The following is a 14670-nucleotide window of genomic DNA, read 5'->3' on the forward strand; positions in this document are numbered from 1 at the left end:
CATCAGTTTTTTTTAGATGCATAAGACATTATGCATTATTTTGTTTTAGCTGCATAATGTCTTATGCATTGCTTTTCTCACTTTTCTGGTTATGCATCGGTTTTTTTTTAAATGCATAAGACATTATGCATTATTTTGTTTTAGATGCATATTGTCTTATGCATTACTTTTTTCACTTTTCTGATTTATGAATTTTTATGCACGTGCATAATGTCTTCTGCATCATTTTGTTTAGTGCATAAGACATTATGCCATTATTATTTCTGCATAAAACATTATGCATTATTTTTGTTTTAGCTGCATAATGTCTTATGCATTACTTTTTTCATTTTTCTGGTTATGCATCAGTTTTGTTTAGATGCATAAGACATTATGCATTATTTCGTTTTAGCTGCATAATGTCTTATGCATTACTTTTTTTCACTTTTCTGGTTATGCATCAGTTTTTTTTAGATGCATAAGACATTATGCATTATTTTGTTTTAGCTGCATAATGTCTTATGCATTACTTTTCTCACTTTTTCTGGTTATGCATCAGTTTTTTTAGATGCATAAGACATTATGCATTATTTTGTTTTAGCTGCATATTGTCTTATGCATTACTTTTTTCACTTTTCTGATTTATGGATTTTTATGCACGTGCATAATGTCTTCTGCATCATTTTGTTTAGTGCATAAGACAATATAAGGGAAAATTTAGCTGCATAACTTTTTTTCTGTTTCTTCTACTTGATTTTTTCTTCTTCGTCAGTTTCATCCATTTTTGTTGAAATGTATTCTAGGGTTTAGTCAAAAATGATTTACTTCTTTGAATCATCGATTTTAAATGATTTATTTCTTTAAATGATGGGGAAAAAATCTTTGCAGATCCGTTACAGAGATTAATGGAGGAATACGGAAATAAACCGGCGGAGAAGAAAAAAAATTATACCCAAAAACGATGAAGGGTAATAGAGTCTTTCAGTACGTTTTAAATATTTTTAAATAATTATGGGTGCGACTGTATCAGAAATTAATTGTGGGCCTGGCAATAAGAATTTTTTTTATTTTTGGGCCTGCGCCTAAGTTCCCCTTTCTATTTTCACGATTAAAAGTGGTTAGTTATCAAACAGACCTACTCCAGTTTTTCCACCGTTTAAGGTAAATCCTGTGAACCAAAATACCAAATCTTAAAACATCCACTACTTTAACAGAATCAACATATATCTGATTAGAGGGAATAGTTCGCTTTTAACAGAGAAGCTTACTTCCATAACAAGCGAATGATGGTTTTGGTCCAATAAAAAACCACCACGTATGAGAAACTGCACTGACAATGGGTCCCACAGTTTGACCAATTCCAATCCAGACCTAAGTCCATGGACTTCGTCGCAAGGATTGGTAAGGCGCGTAAGGCAGATGATGATATATGTATGCAAGATTTTCCTGTAACGCAAAAAGGGCCGGGCGGGGAAGAAACTAATCGAGGTTTTTTGGACTCATAGAGAGAGAAAGTAATACAAAAACTACTTGGGATTTGATTGTAATTTTATTTTAAAATTATTCCTCTTCTCTGTTGTTTGGTGCTGTGTTTGAGAAGAGAAGAATATGCCATTTCTATACAAACATTCTCAGATTCCACAATTCCTTATTCATTCCTTCTTCTTCTTCTTCTTCTTCTTCTTCTTCTTCTTCTTTTAAACATTCAATTCTACCCGAGCAGTTCCCTTTAACTACTTCATCCAGGTTTGTCTTTAATTTTCTTTTCTTTTAGAAATTTTGTTGTTTTTATCTCCTTATATATCTTAAATTAATTTTGAATTCTTGCATGTCTCTCTGATGTAGTTCAAACGAAAAAGATTGAATTTTGAATTCTGGGTTTTTGAATAAATTTAACATATTTTCAATTTGCTTTAACTTACAGTTCCTGTATTAGGTTTAGATTGAAGATTTGTGTTTGTTGTATGTTTAGCTTAAAACCTAGAAAAAGGGCTTCAATAATTGATTAGTTTAATGTTTGCTCAAGTAGAAACTAGTGCACTTGCCAATGGTATTTGTGATGGTATTGGCCTGTTGGAAGTTTTGTTACCTCTTCGTATGAAACCTGCGCAAACTGTTTTGAATTGTATAGATTTTGGGGAAAGAGTGAAGTCACTGATGGTATTTGTTCCTAGAACATTATTAGAGAGATAAAGAGTGTGAGAGAAAGGAAGAATTGGACTTTGTTGAAAGCATCTGAGAACCACATTGTCATTTCGTCTCACTAATGGTGGGAGTATAAGGGTGTGGTTAATTGAGAGAACTATCTAGGTTTGTCTTGTTTCTCTCCTTGATGAGTTTGTCTTTTTGAGGCAACGTGGAAGGACTTCCAGCACCTGCACTTTTCCTTTCAACAAAACTGACTCCAACGCTCCTTTCGCCATGCATAAACTGGCAAACACTTCGGATAAGCTCCTGTCATTGTTCACGGGCTCGGAGATTAGTGGTCTGGGGACCTAGTCGGGATTTTGTTAGACTAGAAGAAGTGCTGAATGATCTTTTAATGTGTGATATTGCTAGTACATGGAATTTTGGTTCATTGCATTCTTTTCCTTTTTCACCGATATAATAGGGGATTGCCTGATTCACATGAAGTACATTAGGCAGCTAAGGATCTAACTCGGTTAAACAAGGCAACAGAAACCTGTAACCGACATTACCTGGATCATTGTATGTGCTAAGTTTTTAGCAAATGTTTCACCTGTATTCTTTTAGATTTATTTATATGACTTATGATTTACGGATCTAAGACTTTTTTAGGCCTGTCCGCAATAATAATGAAAAAGATAGTCGACCTATTTGTGAAAGTTCTTAAACCAATTTGGCAATGCATCTTTTTTTTTTTTTTTTAAGAATACTATCCATAAATTGGTACTTCTTTTGCTCTGTGGTGTATTCACTTTGTTTCAAGAAAGACTGTTTCATAGAGAAGCTTGTTCACAATGATTAATATTTATTCTCTTTGCAGATTATGTGGAGTCCAATACAAGGTTTTGAAGCTTTGTTCGTGCTGGCTGCGGTGCCTACCAAGTATTCTCTTGTGATTTGAATATTGTAATTTGAATTTGTGAAGAATTGTTTGATGGGAACCGATAGGCAATCTTCTGGTTTGCTGGATAACTTTAGAATGGAGAGTGTCAGGACCATTCTGACTCACAAATATCCTTACCCTCACGAGCATTCACGTCATGCTATGGTTGCAGTTGTCGTAGGGTGTCTTTTCTTTATCTCGTTCGACAACATGCATACCCTCATACAGAAATTAGACAATAACATTAAATGGTGGTCAATGTACGCCTGCTTGCTGGGTTTTTTCTACTTCTTTTCATCCCCATTTATCAGGAAGACTATTAAGCCCAGCTATTCGAATTTCAGTCGATGGTAATTACTTTGCTCAGAAATCTATCATCACAGTTTCTATAAGGTTTCATGGTATTTTTCAGCTAGTAGCAGTGATTAAGTATGTCATTACTGATGCAGAGTTCTGATATCAATCAATCCTGCAGGTATATAGCCTGGATTCTAATTGCAGCCCTGTACCATCTTCCTAGTTTTCAGTCAATGGGAGTGGATATGAGGATGAATCTTTCTCTATTTTTGACAATATATATTTCTTCCGTTTGTTTTCTTCTCGTGTTCCATATTATATTTCTTGGCCTTTGGTATATTGGAGTTGTTGCTCGTGTAGCTGGGCAGAGGCCAGAAGCCTTGACCATTATGCAAAATTGTACAGTAAGTGGCTGAAATCCTTTTTCTAGCTCAAACATATGTAAAACCTCGACTGCAGGCTTTCAACTTCTTTTGTTAATGCTTACCTATATGCAGGTTCTTAGCATTGCCTGCTGTGTATTTTATAATCATTGTGGTAACCGCGCTATAATGAAAGAGAAAATCTTTGACCGGAGACATTCTGGGTGGCTCTCATTTTGGAACAAAGAAGAGAGGAACACGTTGCTGGCAAGTTTACTGCATATGAATGAGTGGAAGGATCAGATATGTTCATCTTGGTTTGCTCCGGTTGGGTCTGCCAGTGATTACCCACTTTTATCCAAATGGGTCATCTATGGAGAGGTATGGATTTTTATTTCTCTCTGAGCCATTCATCACCATTTTCTTTAAATGTCCTTGGGCTCTTGTTATGTTAATCTTTGTCCCATCTTTTTCCTCAGTTGAGCGGGGGTCCGTCAGATGAAATCTCACCCATATACTCATTATGGGCCACAATTATAGGGCTTTATATGGCCAATTATGTGGTGGAGCGATCCTCAGGGTGAGCACGAAATTTGATTCTTACTTTATGCCGTCTTTTAACAGAAGAATTTGCTTATTTGATTTCGTTTTTCTTCAATTACTTGCTTATAATATCAACAGATGGGCCCTTACCCATCCTCAGTCAGCGGAGGAAACTGAGAAGTTAAAGAAGCAGCAAGTGAAACCTGATTTCCTGGATATGGTTCCTTGGTATTCAGGGTATGCTTAATTATCTGAGGTCATATTTCGTAGCCTTCAAGGAAAAGGTCCCATAAACTGAACTAACTGTGCTGGTGGCCGTATAATGCAGAACCTCTGCTGATTTATTCAAGACTGTTTTCGACCTATTGGTGTCTGTAACTGTATTCGTGGGTCGGTTTGACATGCGTATGATGCAGGTGGACTTCCATTCTTAATCCAAAGTGCCATTGTATTCTTCCATTTACCTTTGCTTATTGTTATCTCTTGTACTATGAAATATTCTCCCACAATTTCCTTTTTAACCATTATAAGAGGCTTAGAGGAATTAAAATTGTGAAAAATTCTGTCGTACCTTATTTTTTGTTACTGTATCATCTGTAAACAGGCTGCAATGAGCAGGATCCGAGATGTCTCTGACTCACAAAAGGGTGATCTCTTATATGATCATTTCTGTGAAAAGGAAGACCTATGGTTTGACTTCATGGCAGATACAGGAGATGGTGGAAACTCGTCGTATTCTGTGGCCCGGTTACTGGCTCAACCTGAGCTTGAGATAAATGATGAGAAGTCTTTTCATGTCCTACCCCGTGGAGACGTACTTCTTATTGGAGGAGATCTTGCGTAAGCTGGACTTTCTCAATGTTTTTCAAATATATTGTTTCAGTTACTGTATGCATGTCTAGGATTTCTTGGTTTAGTATTATGTATTTCACTTGTCTTTCTCAGTGCTGTTATCATGTCTATGCTATAGTTTACATTGAAAAGAAAACTCATACTACTGCACTCCACCATTCCCCGTATGTGTATATACTGAATGTGTGTGTATACACTTCATTTCCCTGTCCACTAAAATCTGAATTGATTCATCTAAGATAAAATGCTTCATGTATGTGTATGTCAGTCTCCTTAGTGTTTGACTCATCTTCTACCTGTGAACAGGTATCCCAATCCTTCATCCTTCACATATGAGAGACGTTTTTTTTGCCCTTTCGAATATGCTCTTCAACCCCCACCTTGGTATAAACCTGAGCATATAGCTGTGAACAAGCCAGAACTACCTGATGGGGTATCTGAAATGAAGCAATACGATGGGCCTCAATGTTACATGATTCCTGGAAACCATGGTGGGTGCACTTTCTCATCCAAAAATAACTACGTGGAAAAATTAGCTAAATGTCATGGTTTTAAGTAACTCAATTAAGTTTTAGATCTTTTTGTGATAAACTTACGTGCCTAATGGCTTCAATGATACAAAATGGTGAACTGTTTTGTTTTTGGAAACTGTTGTTCTTTTTGCCAAAAATTGGTTACAGTACTTTATGTTATGGACTTCACAGTTTTATGATTTTAGAGCTGAGGTGCATTTCCATTACAGATTGGTTTGATGGGCTTCAGACTTTTATGAGATACATATGTCATAAAAGCTGGTTAGGAGGGTGGATTCTTCCTCAGAAAAAAAGTTATTTTGCACTGCAACTTCCCAAAGGATGGTGGGTATTTGGTCTTGATCAAGCTCTTCATGTCGACATTGATGTATACCAATTCAAATTCTTCTCAGAACTGATAAGAGATAAGGTATTTTTCTTGTTCTCTTTCTTAGAAGATGATAGTATGGTATCACATTGTAGTTGTGCTTATGAGTTATGATTGGCCAATGAGAGCTGTAGTGCACCTATTGTGGCCCTCTGCATGACAGGCAGTTACAAAAACATGCAGTATTTTTAGAGTTACTTTTATTTACGCACATTCTAATTCCTGCAAAAACAATCCAGATATTGTCATTTTCTGTAGCACTATATGAAATTCTAGCTCGATTTTCAGCTAGAGTAATCAATATCTGCACGGACAGCAGTCTTTGCTTTCTTCCTTCCTTATTAAGAAATTAAGAAATTATGATCTGTTATGATGATATGTGTTACTTCAGTTGGTGCCAAACTTGAAATATTCCTGTGGTGTCCAGGTTGGAGAGAACGATTCGGTGATCATTATGACACATGAACCTAATTGGATACTTGATTGGTACTGGAATGATGTCTCTGGGAAGAATGTTTCGCACTTAATACGTGACCATCTGAAGGGGAGATGCAAGCTTCGGATGGCCGGGGACTTGCACCATTACATGCGGCACTCCGCTGTTCAGTCAGATAAGCCAGCTTTTGTAGAGCATCTACTTGTGAATGGTTGTGGTGGGGCATTTTTGCATCCTACACATGTCTTCAGTAACTTCAAGAACTTATATGGAACTGCTTATGAATGCAAAGCTGCTTATCCTTCGTTTGAAGATTCGAGTAGGGTATGTTCGAACGTATTCTAAGTAACCAATATCACTTGGATGTTAAAATATTTGCTATTCATTCTTATTGTAATGCTATGTGTGAGAAAATATTTCTTCTAAGGTGGTTACAATGTGAAATTGATCAGATAGCGCTAGGAAACATTTTGAAATTCAGAAAGAAGAACTGGCAGTTTGACTTTATCGGTGGCATCATATACTTTTTATTGGCTTTCTCAGTGTTTCCTCAGGTAACTCTTCTTTCAAATACGAGTACTTCCTTTTTTAACCAGTTTTAGAACTTTATATGATTATATGAATAAAATGAGATGTTGAACACCCTTCATATCTAGGTAATCATGGACATTCTTACCTAGAAGCATTGATATCGGTGATCATTTGCGGATGAATTAACATTCACTTTGGTTATATTCCAGTGTAAGGTCGATCATATTCTGCGTGACGCTGCATTCTCCGATCAGTTGAAGAGTTTTTTCATTACAGTATGGCACGCATTTATCTACATTCTGGAACACTCATATGCCTCTTCAGCAGGGGCGCTGCTCTTGCTGATAACAGCAATTTGTTTTGTCCCATCGAAACTGTCACGGAGAAAGCGGGCAGTAATAGGATTTCTTCATGTTTCGGCGCACATGGCTGCAGCACTCATTCTAATGCTTCTGTTAGAGCTGGGCGTCGAGATGTGTATTCGTCATAAACTTTTAGCAACATCAGGTTTGCCTTATGTCTATTTCTATTTCTACATGAGTTCCTTTGTATTGTGTCAGGTTAATATGTTAGGTGTAGAATCTGAGTAGCACTATCCCTTAGGTGTGATAACTGAATTAACTTTAACTTTATCAATTTAGAAATGTGTACCTCAAACCCAGTCTGGTACTAATTTCGTTCCCCGTGAATTTGTTTAGCATCATCTGTAGTGGCCATGCAATTTAAGGTACTGAAGAATGAACCATCTTTATGTGTTTCAGGCTATCACACTCTATATGAATGGTACCGCAAAGTTGAGAGTGAACACTTCCCAGACCCAACGGGCCTTCGTATTCGTATGGAACAATGGACATTTGGCCTTTACCCAGCATGTATTAAGTACCTCATGTCCGCATTTGATGTCCCGGAGGTGAGAAAAATACATTATTGACTAGGAGCATACACTTTCTTTTGTACTTGGTTTTCAAATATTCTGTGTCGGGATAGTCAAATCAGTTAGGAGACTTTTTCAGGTCATGGCTGTAACGAGAAGCACGATATGCAAGATGGGGATTCACTCGCTTTCTCGTGGGGGTGTAATCATTTACTATGCTTCAGTTTTCCTCTACTTTTGGGTCTTTTCGACCCCTGTGGTCTCCTTGGTGTTTGGGAGCTACTTATACATCTGCATTAACTGGCTCCACATACACTTTGATGAAGCCTTCTCTTCTTTGCGAATTGCAAATTACAAGGCATTCAACCGTTTCCATATTACCCGTAACGGTGACCTCGAAGTATTCACTCTTGCAGTCGATAAGGTAAAAAAAATAAAAATAAAAATAGTTAAATGGAAATTGTCGATATCCACCCTCTTTGACCATGAATGTTAGAGGCCAAGGTGGAAATTCGGCCATATATTTAGGACATCATCACCGTTCGTTGCCATTAACAGTACCCACAGTACGAACCCATGTCTTCCAGCTTGACATTTTAGATTACAAGGAAAGAGATGCAGGGTGTATAGGTGTCAAATTACTGAAGTTTATCAAAAACATATTGGAATGATCTCCCTTGCAGTTATGCATATTTTAGTACCAAAACTGAGTATGTAGTACCATAAGCATGGTCCATGACCGAATTGAGATAAGCCTGGTGGGGTTTTGTAGAAGTACCAATTCTGTCAGTGACTCTGTTCAAGTATTTGAATCACATCCTTGGTCTTGAAAATAATTGCAGGTTCCGAAGGATTGGAAATTGGATACAGAGTGGGATGCAGAGGCAAGACAACCGCAACAATTGAGCCACCGGAGAAGGCATCCTAGCAAGTGGACTGCTGTTACTGCTCAACAGGATCCAGTAAATACTGTTCGAATTGTTGATCATTTTGTTATCGAACATACTTCCGCCACAACCGCTGTAACTCCTACTAGCCCTTGTAATCCCTAGTTCAGATGCAAATAATTTACGGGATTTAGTCATTCACTTAGTCCAGGCTTTATTGTGTGATATGTAGAACGTTAATGTTTATCTCTTCATTATTTGTGAAGAAAAATGAAAAGAAAGAAATAGAAAGAATGAAGAAATAGTTTAGAACCAGCAATCTGTATTCTTGTTTATTTCCTGTGCCATTTCCCAGAGCCGTCTTATGGATCAGGCCAACTAGGCTATTGCCTATAGCCTCACGTTGTTGGGGCCCAAAGTTTCAATTTTTTTTGTACATTGTACAGCTTTAGTGCTCTTACACATTGGTTGATAGTGATACTAGCTTTTATCGACTGCCGTTCTCTTCAGACTAATTTAGATATCCTCCTTCATACAAAATTTACGAGGAGCCATCACTTTCAAAAGATCACTGCTGACTAATATCTATCTGCCGCCTGATTTGCTAGTGCAAAGATCACTGCTGACTAATATCTATCTACCGCCTGATTTGCTAGTGCATCCGGCGCCTGGTTGGCCTCTCTATAAAAGTGGTGATTGTATGATGGTGGTGATTGTATGATGCTAAATAGATCAGTAATCTCTGATTTCGTTGTTCATCTCTACACTTTTGTCTATTATCTGTTTGTTGTTGTTCTGACCTATAAGCATGACCCATGGTTGTTAATGCCAAAGTCTTGTTAGACACCCCCATTGCCAAGTTGAAGTCACATGAGTTCGCGCAAGTACAATCAAGTTGGGGAATCATAGCAAGTAAGCTCATCAAGGTTAAACTACTCTGATTAATCAAAACTCAGAATTTACACAGCAATGTCTATAAGCCAGAATCAACTACTGATAAATGATTAAATTAAGATGAAAAGGTGAGAAAAGGAAAGAGAACAAAAGAATAAAGAAGCAGAAAATGTAGACAAAGCCTGTGCAGCAACCAAAATTTTAAACTCGGGAGCACATTTACACCTCTTGATGTGACCTAAAACTGAAAAGGGTAAGTGGGTGCTATGTACATCACAGGGTGTTCAGATACATTACATTTCATAATCTGCATAGAGGTATCTCTCATACGGCGTTCCTGTTAGAGTTTTGTTAACATCGTCCCAGTTCTGGACATGATCCGCTAGTGACCCTTTGTGAATCTTCACCTGTCGGCTTTTCAGCTCCATTAGTGGCACCCTTAGAAAGCCTTGCACCTCGGCCAGTTTCTGCAAGGATGAAACTTTAGTACTAGATAAAACGAGAAAAAGAATATTGTTGACTTGGGAGAGAGGGTATGGTCTTACAGTCTTGCTGCTGATAAGATCCTCGTAGTAAACGATGATATGCCTAGTACTATTGAAGTACTCCAAAGCCTTTGCAGTTGTGTCTTCCACAACCTTCAGATTGTTTATTAATAATGTTGCATTGATCGTAGGTTTATACTGTGCTAGTATCTCAGCCTACAAACAGCTAATATGGTATCAAGTTGAAGACCTTTGTATTTATAAGAAATGGGTTCGGTTCAGCGATACTCCAAAATATGAGAGTGACAGAGAGAGAGAGAGACCTGATGATGTGAATGAACATGAGACTTATGGGTCCCATTTAGTAGTTTAAAATTTCGATCATAATTGTTTGCAAGCACTGAAATCAACCTACGTAACAAGTTTCTTCGGAAGAGAAAAACTGCAGAAACACCCCTTCTGTTGAAGTACTCCACTATCTGTTCCTGATGCGCCAACAAACCCTACAGCAGCCATTATCAAACGTCTTCAGTGAGAAAATGTTAAACTAAGAACACAAATTCATTCATGATATTAAGTACTGATACACTAAGGCAGGAAATGAGAAAAGCGAGCGTATCTTTTCACAGAAAAGAAGGTAATCCAAATGGTCAAAAGATAGCTAGAGAACACATATAAGAATATGGTATTCCTACTCTACAACTGTAAACGCCTTGAGGCGCACTTTTTCATGCCCGCTACAAGGTGCCTTTGCGAGGATATGAGGAAAGGGAGCTTAATCCTTTTACCTAAAAAAAGTTTTCCAGAAGTGCCCCACGTGAGGCATTTCTGTGAGTAAATCCAAGAAAAGAAACTCACAAGCGTATAGTTCTTCGCTTACTGCCAAAATACAGAGAACAAAGAAGCGAAAGAAGGAGTACGACGAAGAACTAGAAATTTCAGCACTAGGTAAGATAAGCTGCACAATCCGAGTTGGAAAAGGCGTGCACCTAAAGGCACCGCCTCGCGCCACATAAACGCATTTTAAAACCCTGGTCCGCCTTCTTCTTGGGTCTTGAGACTATTCATGAACAAAACGGGGAACAATGACCTCCACAATAAAATTTTGAATCAACATAAACCAATCCCTGTTGCTTCCTGCTTCACTTATTTTAAGTTTTATGCTTTAGTTCTCTGGCTATAGCTGTTTAGACAAAGGTCTAGATAGTGGCTCCTGGAATTCTAGTTAGCGTCTATGGCAGCAAAAAGCAAAATGTTAATCGAGTTATCAGGGTTATATTCACTGAAATTCAAAACTTCACAGTGCACATATCCTGCAACTTTGATAGTATCTGTGATTCGACATCAATGCACTATTGAGTATTTCGCAGAATCAGTACACTGTACAAAAAGTACAGCTAACATGGTTTACTAAATGATTACACACTCTGATCCCACAGATATCAACTGAACCAATATGGTTCAAATTATCAAGTTCTCAAAAAAAATTGAGCATTTCCTTCTTGGAATGCAATCCAACCAAATTTGCCATGTTTTCCATCTCTCAGTTTCTATATTGTACATGTGTTGGTTCAAAATGTGAACATGTGCTCAGCTAGAGTATATCTCATTTTCCATCTAACTAAAATATTACGCCAGATGTGAATTTGATTATCCACTGAACTAACTCACGCTCTTACTCTAGAAGTATCAAGCTCCACACCCTTACATAAGGGTTTAATTGTAAAAGGAAACTAAGATTAGGCCTAACAGAGATACAACAACCAAATGTAGAGGGATTGGTTTATAAGTAACCACAATACTCTCCAAGGAGAATATAGATACGGAACAAAACATGACATATCATTTCCTCGGACAAAATGAGACCATGGATTTTATTTGCATACCTGATTAAGCATCCACTTGAATCCAACAGCAGCGGAGCACTCATTCTTTGAAGCACTACTAAACCAGTCTAGATTGTAAACCTTATCTAAAGTATTAACAATTGATGAAATATTACTCCTCCTCTCTTTGTTAGAAAAGATCTCCCCGTTTGAGCTTACATTTATATGGCTGTTCAATAACGTTTCAAACCATCCACTCCCAGATCTTTGCATGGATAATATAGCAAAGTAGCGAACAGGATTGCACGCACATTCTTCCCTGTAATGCACCCAAATCTTTGAGATATAGTACACAAAAAAACAAACATTGATCCAAATATAAAAACACTCAGAACTCCAGGTTACCTTTCATATGTAATCGGCTTCGGGTAATGCAGGTATCGCAGTTCCCCCTTTTCAACAGCAGGAGCAGGACAAGGCCGTTTCATATAAGGGACAGCTAATTTGGGTCTTGATTGAGTATTAATTTGTTTAAGACAGATTGAACAGATATAAACACCACAAATCATGGCAAACAGTAAAAGAACCATCCTTGATACCAGTGGAGATTTTTTAGGAACTTTTATTATAAAGGATGAATCCTGCATTTCCAAGGGTACACTGTTGTTAATTTCACAAACAACAGAAGATTCAGACAGACTTACTAAGAGCATTAAACAGCTGATCATAGAAATGCTGAAATGGATACAAAATCAGCAAAGAAACTTCTAGCACATCATCCCTTTTTGAATCTCTTTTCAAATTAATTTTTCATTACCAATTTTAAAAATAGAGCAATGTGGGGGTTTGGTGGGATTTTTCTATTTAGGGTATTTAAAAAAAAGAAGCACAAACACTATATCTCCATAGTAACCTGAAAAACCCCAGATCAGACATGCAAAAAAGGAATCATCCATAGCATGCACATCAGACTATAACCTAACCCCTCTTATTGTTAATCACCACTAAACAAAAGTTTTAAAAATAAAATTTGTAATCAGAAAAACCCAGAAAGGTCACAACTTTGTGATTCAAAATTCAAAAAAGGAAAGTAGTGATTCAGAAATGAAAAACAAAAACCCAGACATAGAAAAGTAACCCATTAGTCATTCAGTGAATCACTCACCTTGTTGTTGATTAAACAGAGATCTTCAGCCATCCTTTATTTTTAATTAAAAGAAAAAAACAAAAGGGCATTGGCAGCAGCTCAGATTCTTCTTCTCTTCTCCCACATATTCTTCTACAAATAATATATATAGATTGATTTATTAATTTCTTTTTGTTTCAAGGTTTTTGTTTAACTGAGCAGAAGCAGAAGCAGAAGAAGAAAGAAGAAGAAAGGGGAGAAGAAGGAGTTTTGTTTTTGAAGTTTTTGATTTTCATAGTGAGAAACAACATCATTTTCCTAAAACCCCACTATTCTTTCTCTAGATTTGTTTATTATTCTCATCTGACTATTTCTCTCTCTAATTACAACAACACACAGTTCTGCGTGTCATCGACTACGATAGAGTACCCAGGCAGGCTCAGAAAATGTTTTTGTTTTTTTTCTCTTTGACCGAATAGTAGATGTGTTCCACTTGCTGGGTTTCTCCCAAATCTTATAAGCAGACGGACCAATGACCTAACTTTTATGGGTTGTTTGTTTGGTTCAAACTCAATCCAGGTGTAACTTACGACTAAACGTTACTACTCCAAGTAAATAGTAAAAATTATTATACTATATCCCTTCCGTTTCGAAAAGTTATACTTCAATTTCGTTCACTTTTTCGTGAAATGGGCCAAATTGAAAAGATATAAAGTATCGGTTTTCCTTATTCAGATATATATTTCCGAGTCAAATATATGAACCGAATCAAGTCTCAGATCAGATTGCTAAAGCAAAAACTCTGTTATTCAGGTGTATTGAACCTGATAAATTTTAATGAATGAATAAAATTTTCATGTTGTCTAAAAAAAGGTCTCAAATCAGATAAGAAAAAAGTGAAAAACACAAACGACTTAGACCCAATCTCGGCCGGGTCAGATGCGAGCGAGCCATGCTCAGATCCGAGTGTTGAAACTTAAAAAGGCACTCTAGAAAAGTTAACTAATTGGAAGTGTATTCAAATGATAGAAATTTCAATTAGTAGGAGAGTTACAGTTATGCATCATCTAATTGTGCCGTATGATAATTACGAAACAACTACTTATAAATTATACTAACTAGATTCTGTGACCGTGCTACGCTCGGGCATTTTTGTTCTTTTAGCCATATTTTTCTTTAGGTGTCGCGCCCCGCCCCATCACCATACATTTTTGATTAGGTGTGGTTCGGCTTCAGCGTCGCCTCGCCCTGTTCTGATGCATTTTTTATTTGGTGTTGTACAGTTTCGCCCCGTTCGTCGCGATCCTTTTTGATTAGGTGTGGCTTCGCCTGGCCCCTCCCGATTTGATTTGGTAAAGCTCGGCTTCGGCTTCGCCTCACCACGTCCCGATTTGGTGTGGCAAGGTGAACCCGATTTGGTAAAGCGGAAATCGCCTCGCCACGTCCCGATTTGGTGTGGCTTGGCGAAGGCTTCGCCTCGCGCCCCTGTCCCAATGCATTTGATGAACCTGATAATTGATAATGCCAACAACTTCTCGTGGGACATCACAATCTTGAATATGAGACTTTAGTTACGATGCATCAAAATTCTAACTTTCATATAAATTA

The 14670-nt window shown here is 37.4% G+C and overlaps 2 protein-coding genes across 3 annotated transcripts; one reads left to right on the top strand and one right to left on the bottom strand.

Annotated features, from left to right (window-relative positions):
- The first annotated feature begins 1432 nt into the window (after window positions 1–1432).
- Window positions 1433–9050, top strand: LOC113356810. Of its 2 annotated transcripts, XM_026600040.1 has the most exons (16): window positions 1435–1725; window positions 2987–3399; window positions 3525–3750; window positions 3844–4089; window positions 4188–4288; window positions 4390–4488; window positions 4580–4667; window positions 4856–5091; window positions 5410–5594; window positions 5846–6045; window positions 6431–6763; window positions 6892–6993; window positions 7180–7477; window positions 7732–7880; window positions 7984–8268; window positions 8687–9050. In XM_026600040.1, exons 2-16 carry the CDS (start codon window positions 3101–3103, stop codon window positions 8894–8896), a joined length of 3057 nt encoding a protein of 1018 aa, XP_026455825.1. In that variant the 5' UTR covers window positions 1435–1725; window positions 2987–3100; the 3' UTR covers window positions 8897–9050. The 2 variants fall into 2 exon arrangements, with proteins under 2 accessions (XP_026455826.1, XP_026455825.1); XM_026600041.1 differs by lacking the exon at window positions 7984–8268 and having other exon boundaries at window positions 1433–1725.
- Window positions 9051–9701: 651 nt separating this feature from the next.
- On the bottom strand, window positions 9702–13504 carry LOC113356812. Its single transcript, XM_026600042.1, has 6 exons — window positions 13102–13504; window positions 12342–12577; window positions 11997–12255; window positions 10434–10613; window positions 10171–10326; window positions 9702–10092 (listed from the first exon to the last, which is right to left on the bottom strand). The coding sequence occupies exons 1-6, from the start codon at window positions 13132–13134 to the stop codon at window positions 9919–9921; spliced, it is 1038 nt and encodes a 345-aa protein (XP_026455827.1). The 5' UTR covers window positions 13135–13504; the 3' UTR covers window positions 9702–9918.
- Between the last annotated feature and the right edge of the window lie 1166 nt (window positions 13505–14670).

The sequence above is a fragment of the Papaver somniferum genome, chromosome 3 (assembly GCF_003573695.1).
Source record: "Papaver somniferum cultivar HN1 chromosome 3, ASM357369v1, whole genome shotgun sequence".
In the NCBI taxonomy this organism is placed as follows: Eukaryota; Viridiplantae; Streptophyta; class Magnoliopsida; order Ranunculales; family Papaveraceae; genus Papaver; species Papaver somniferum.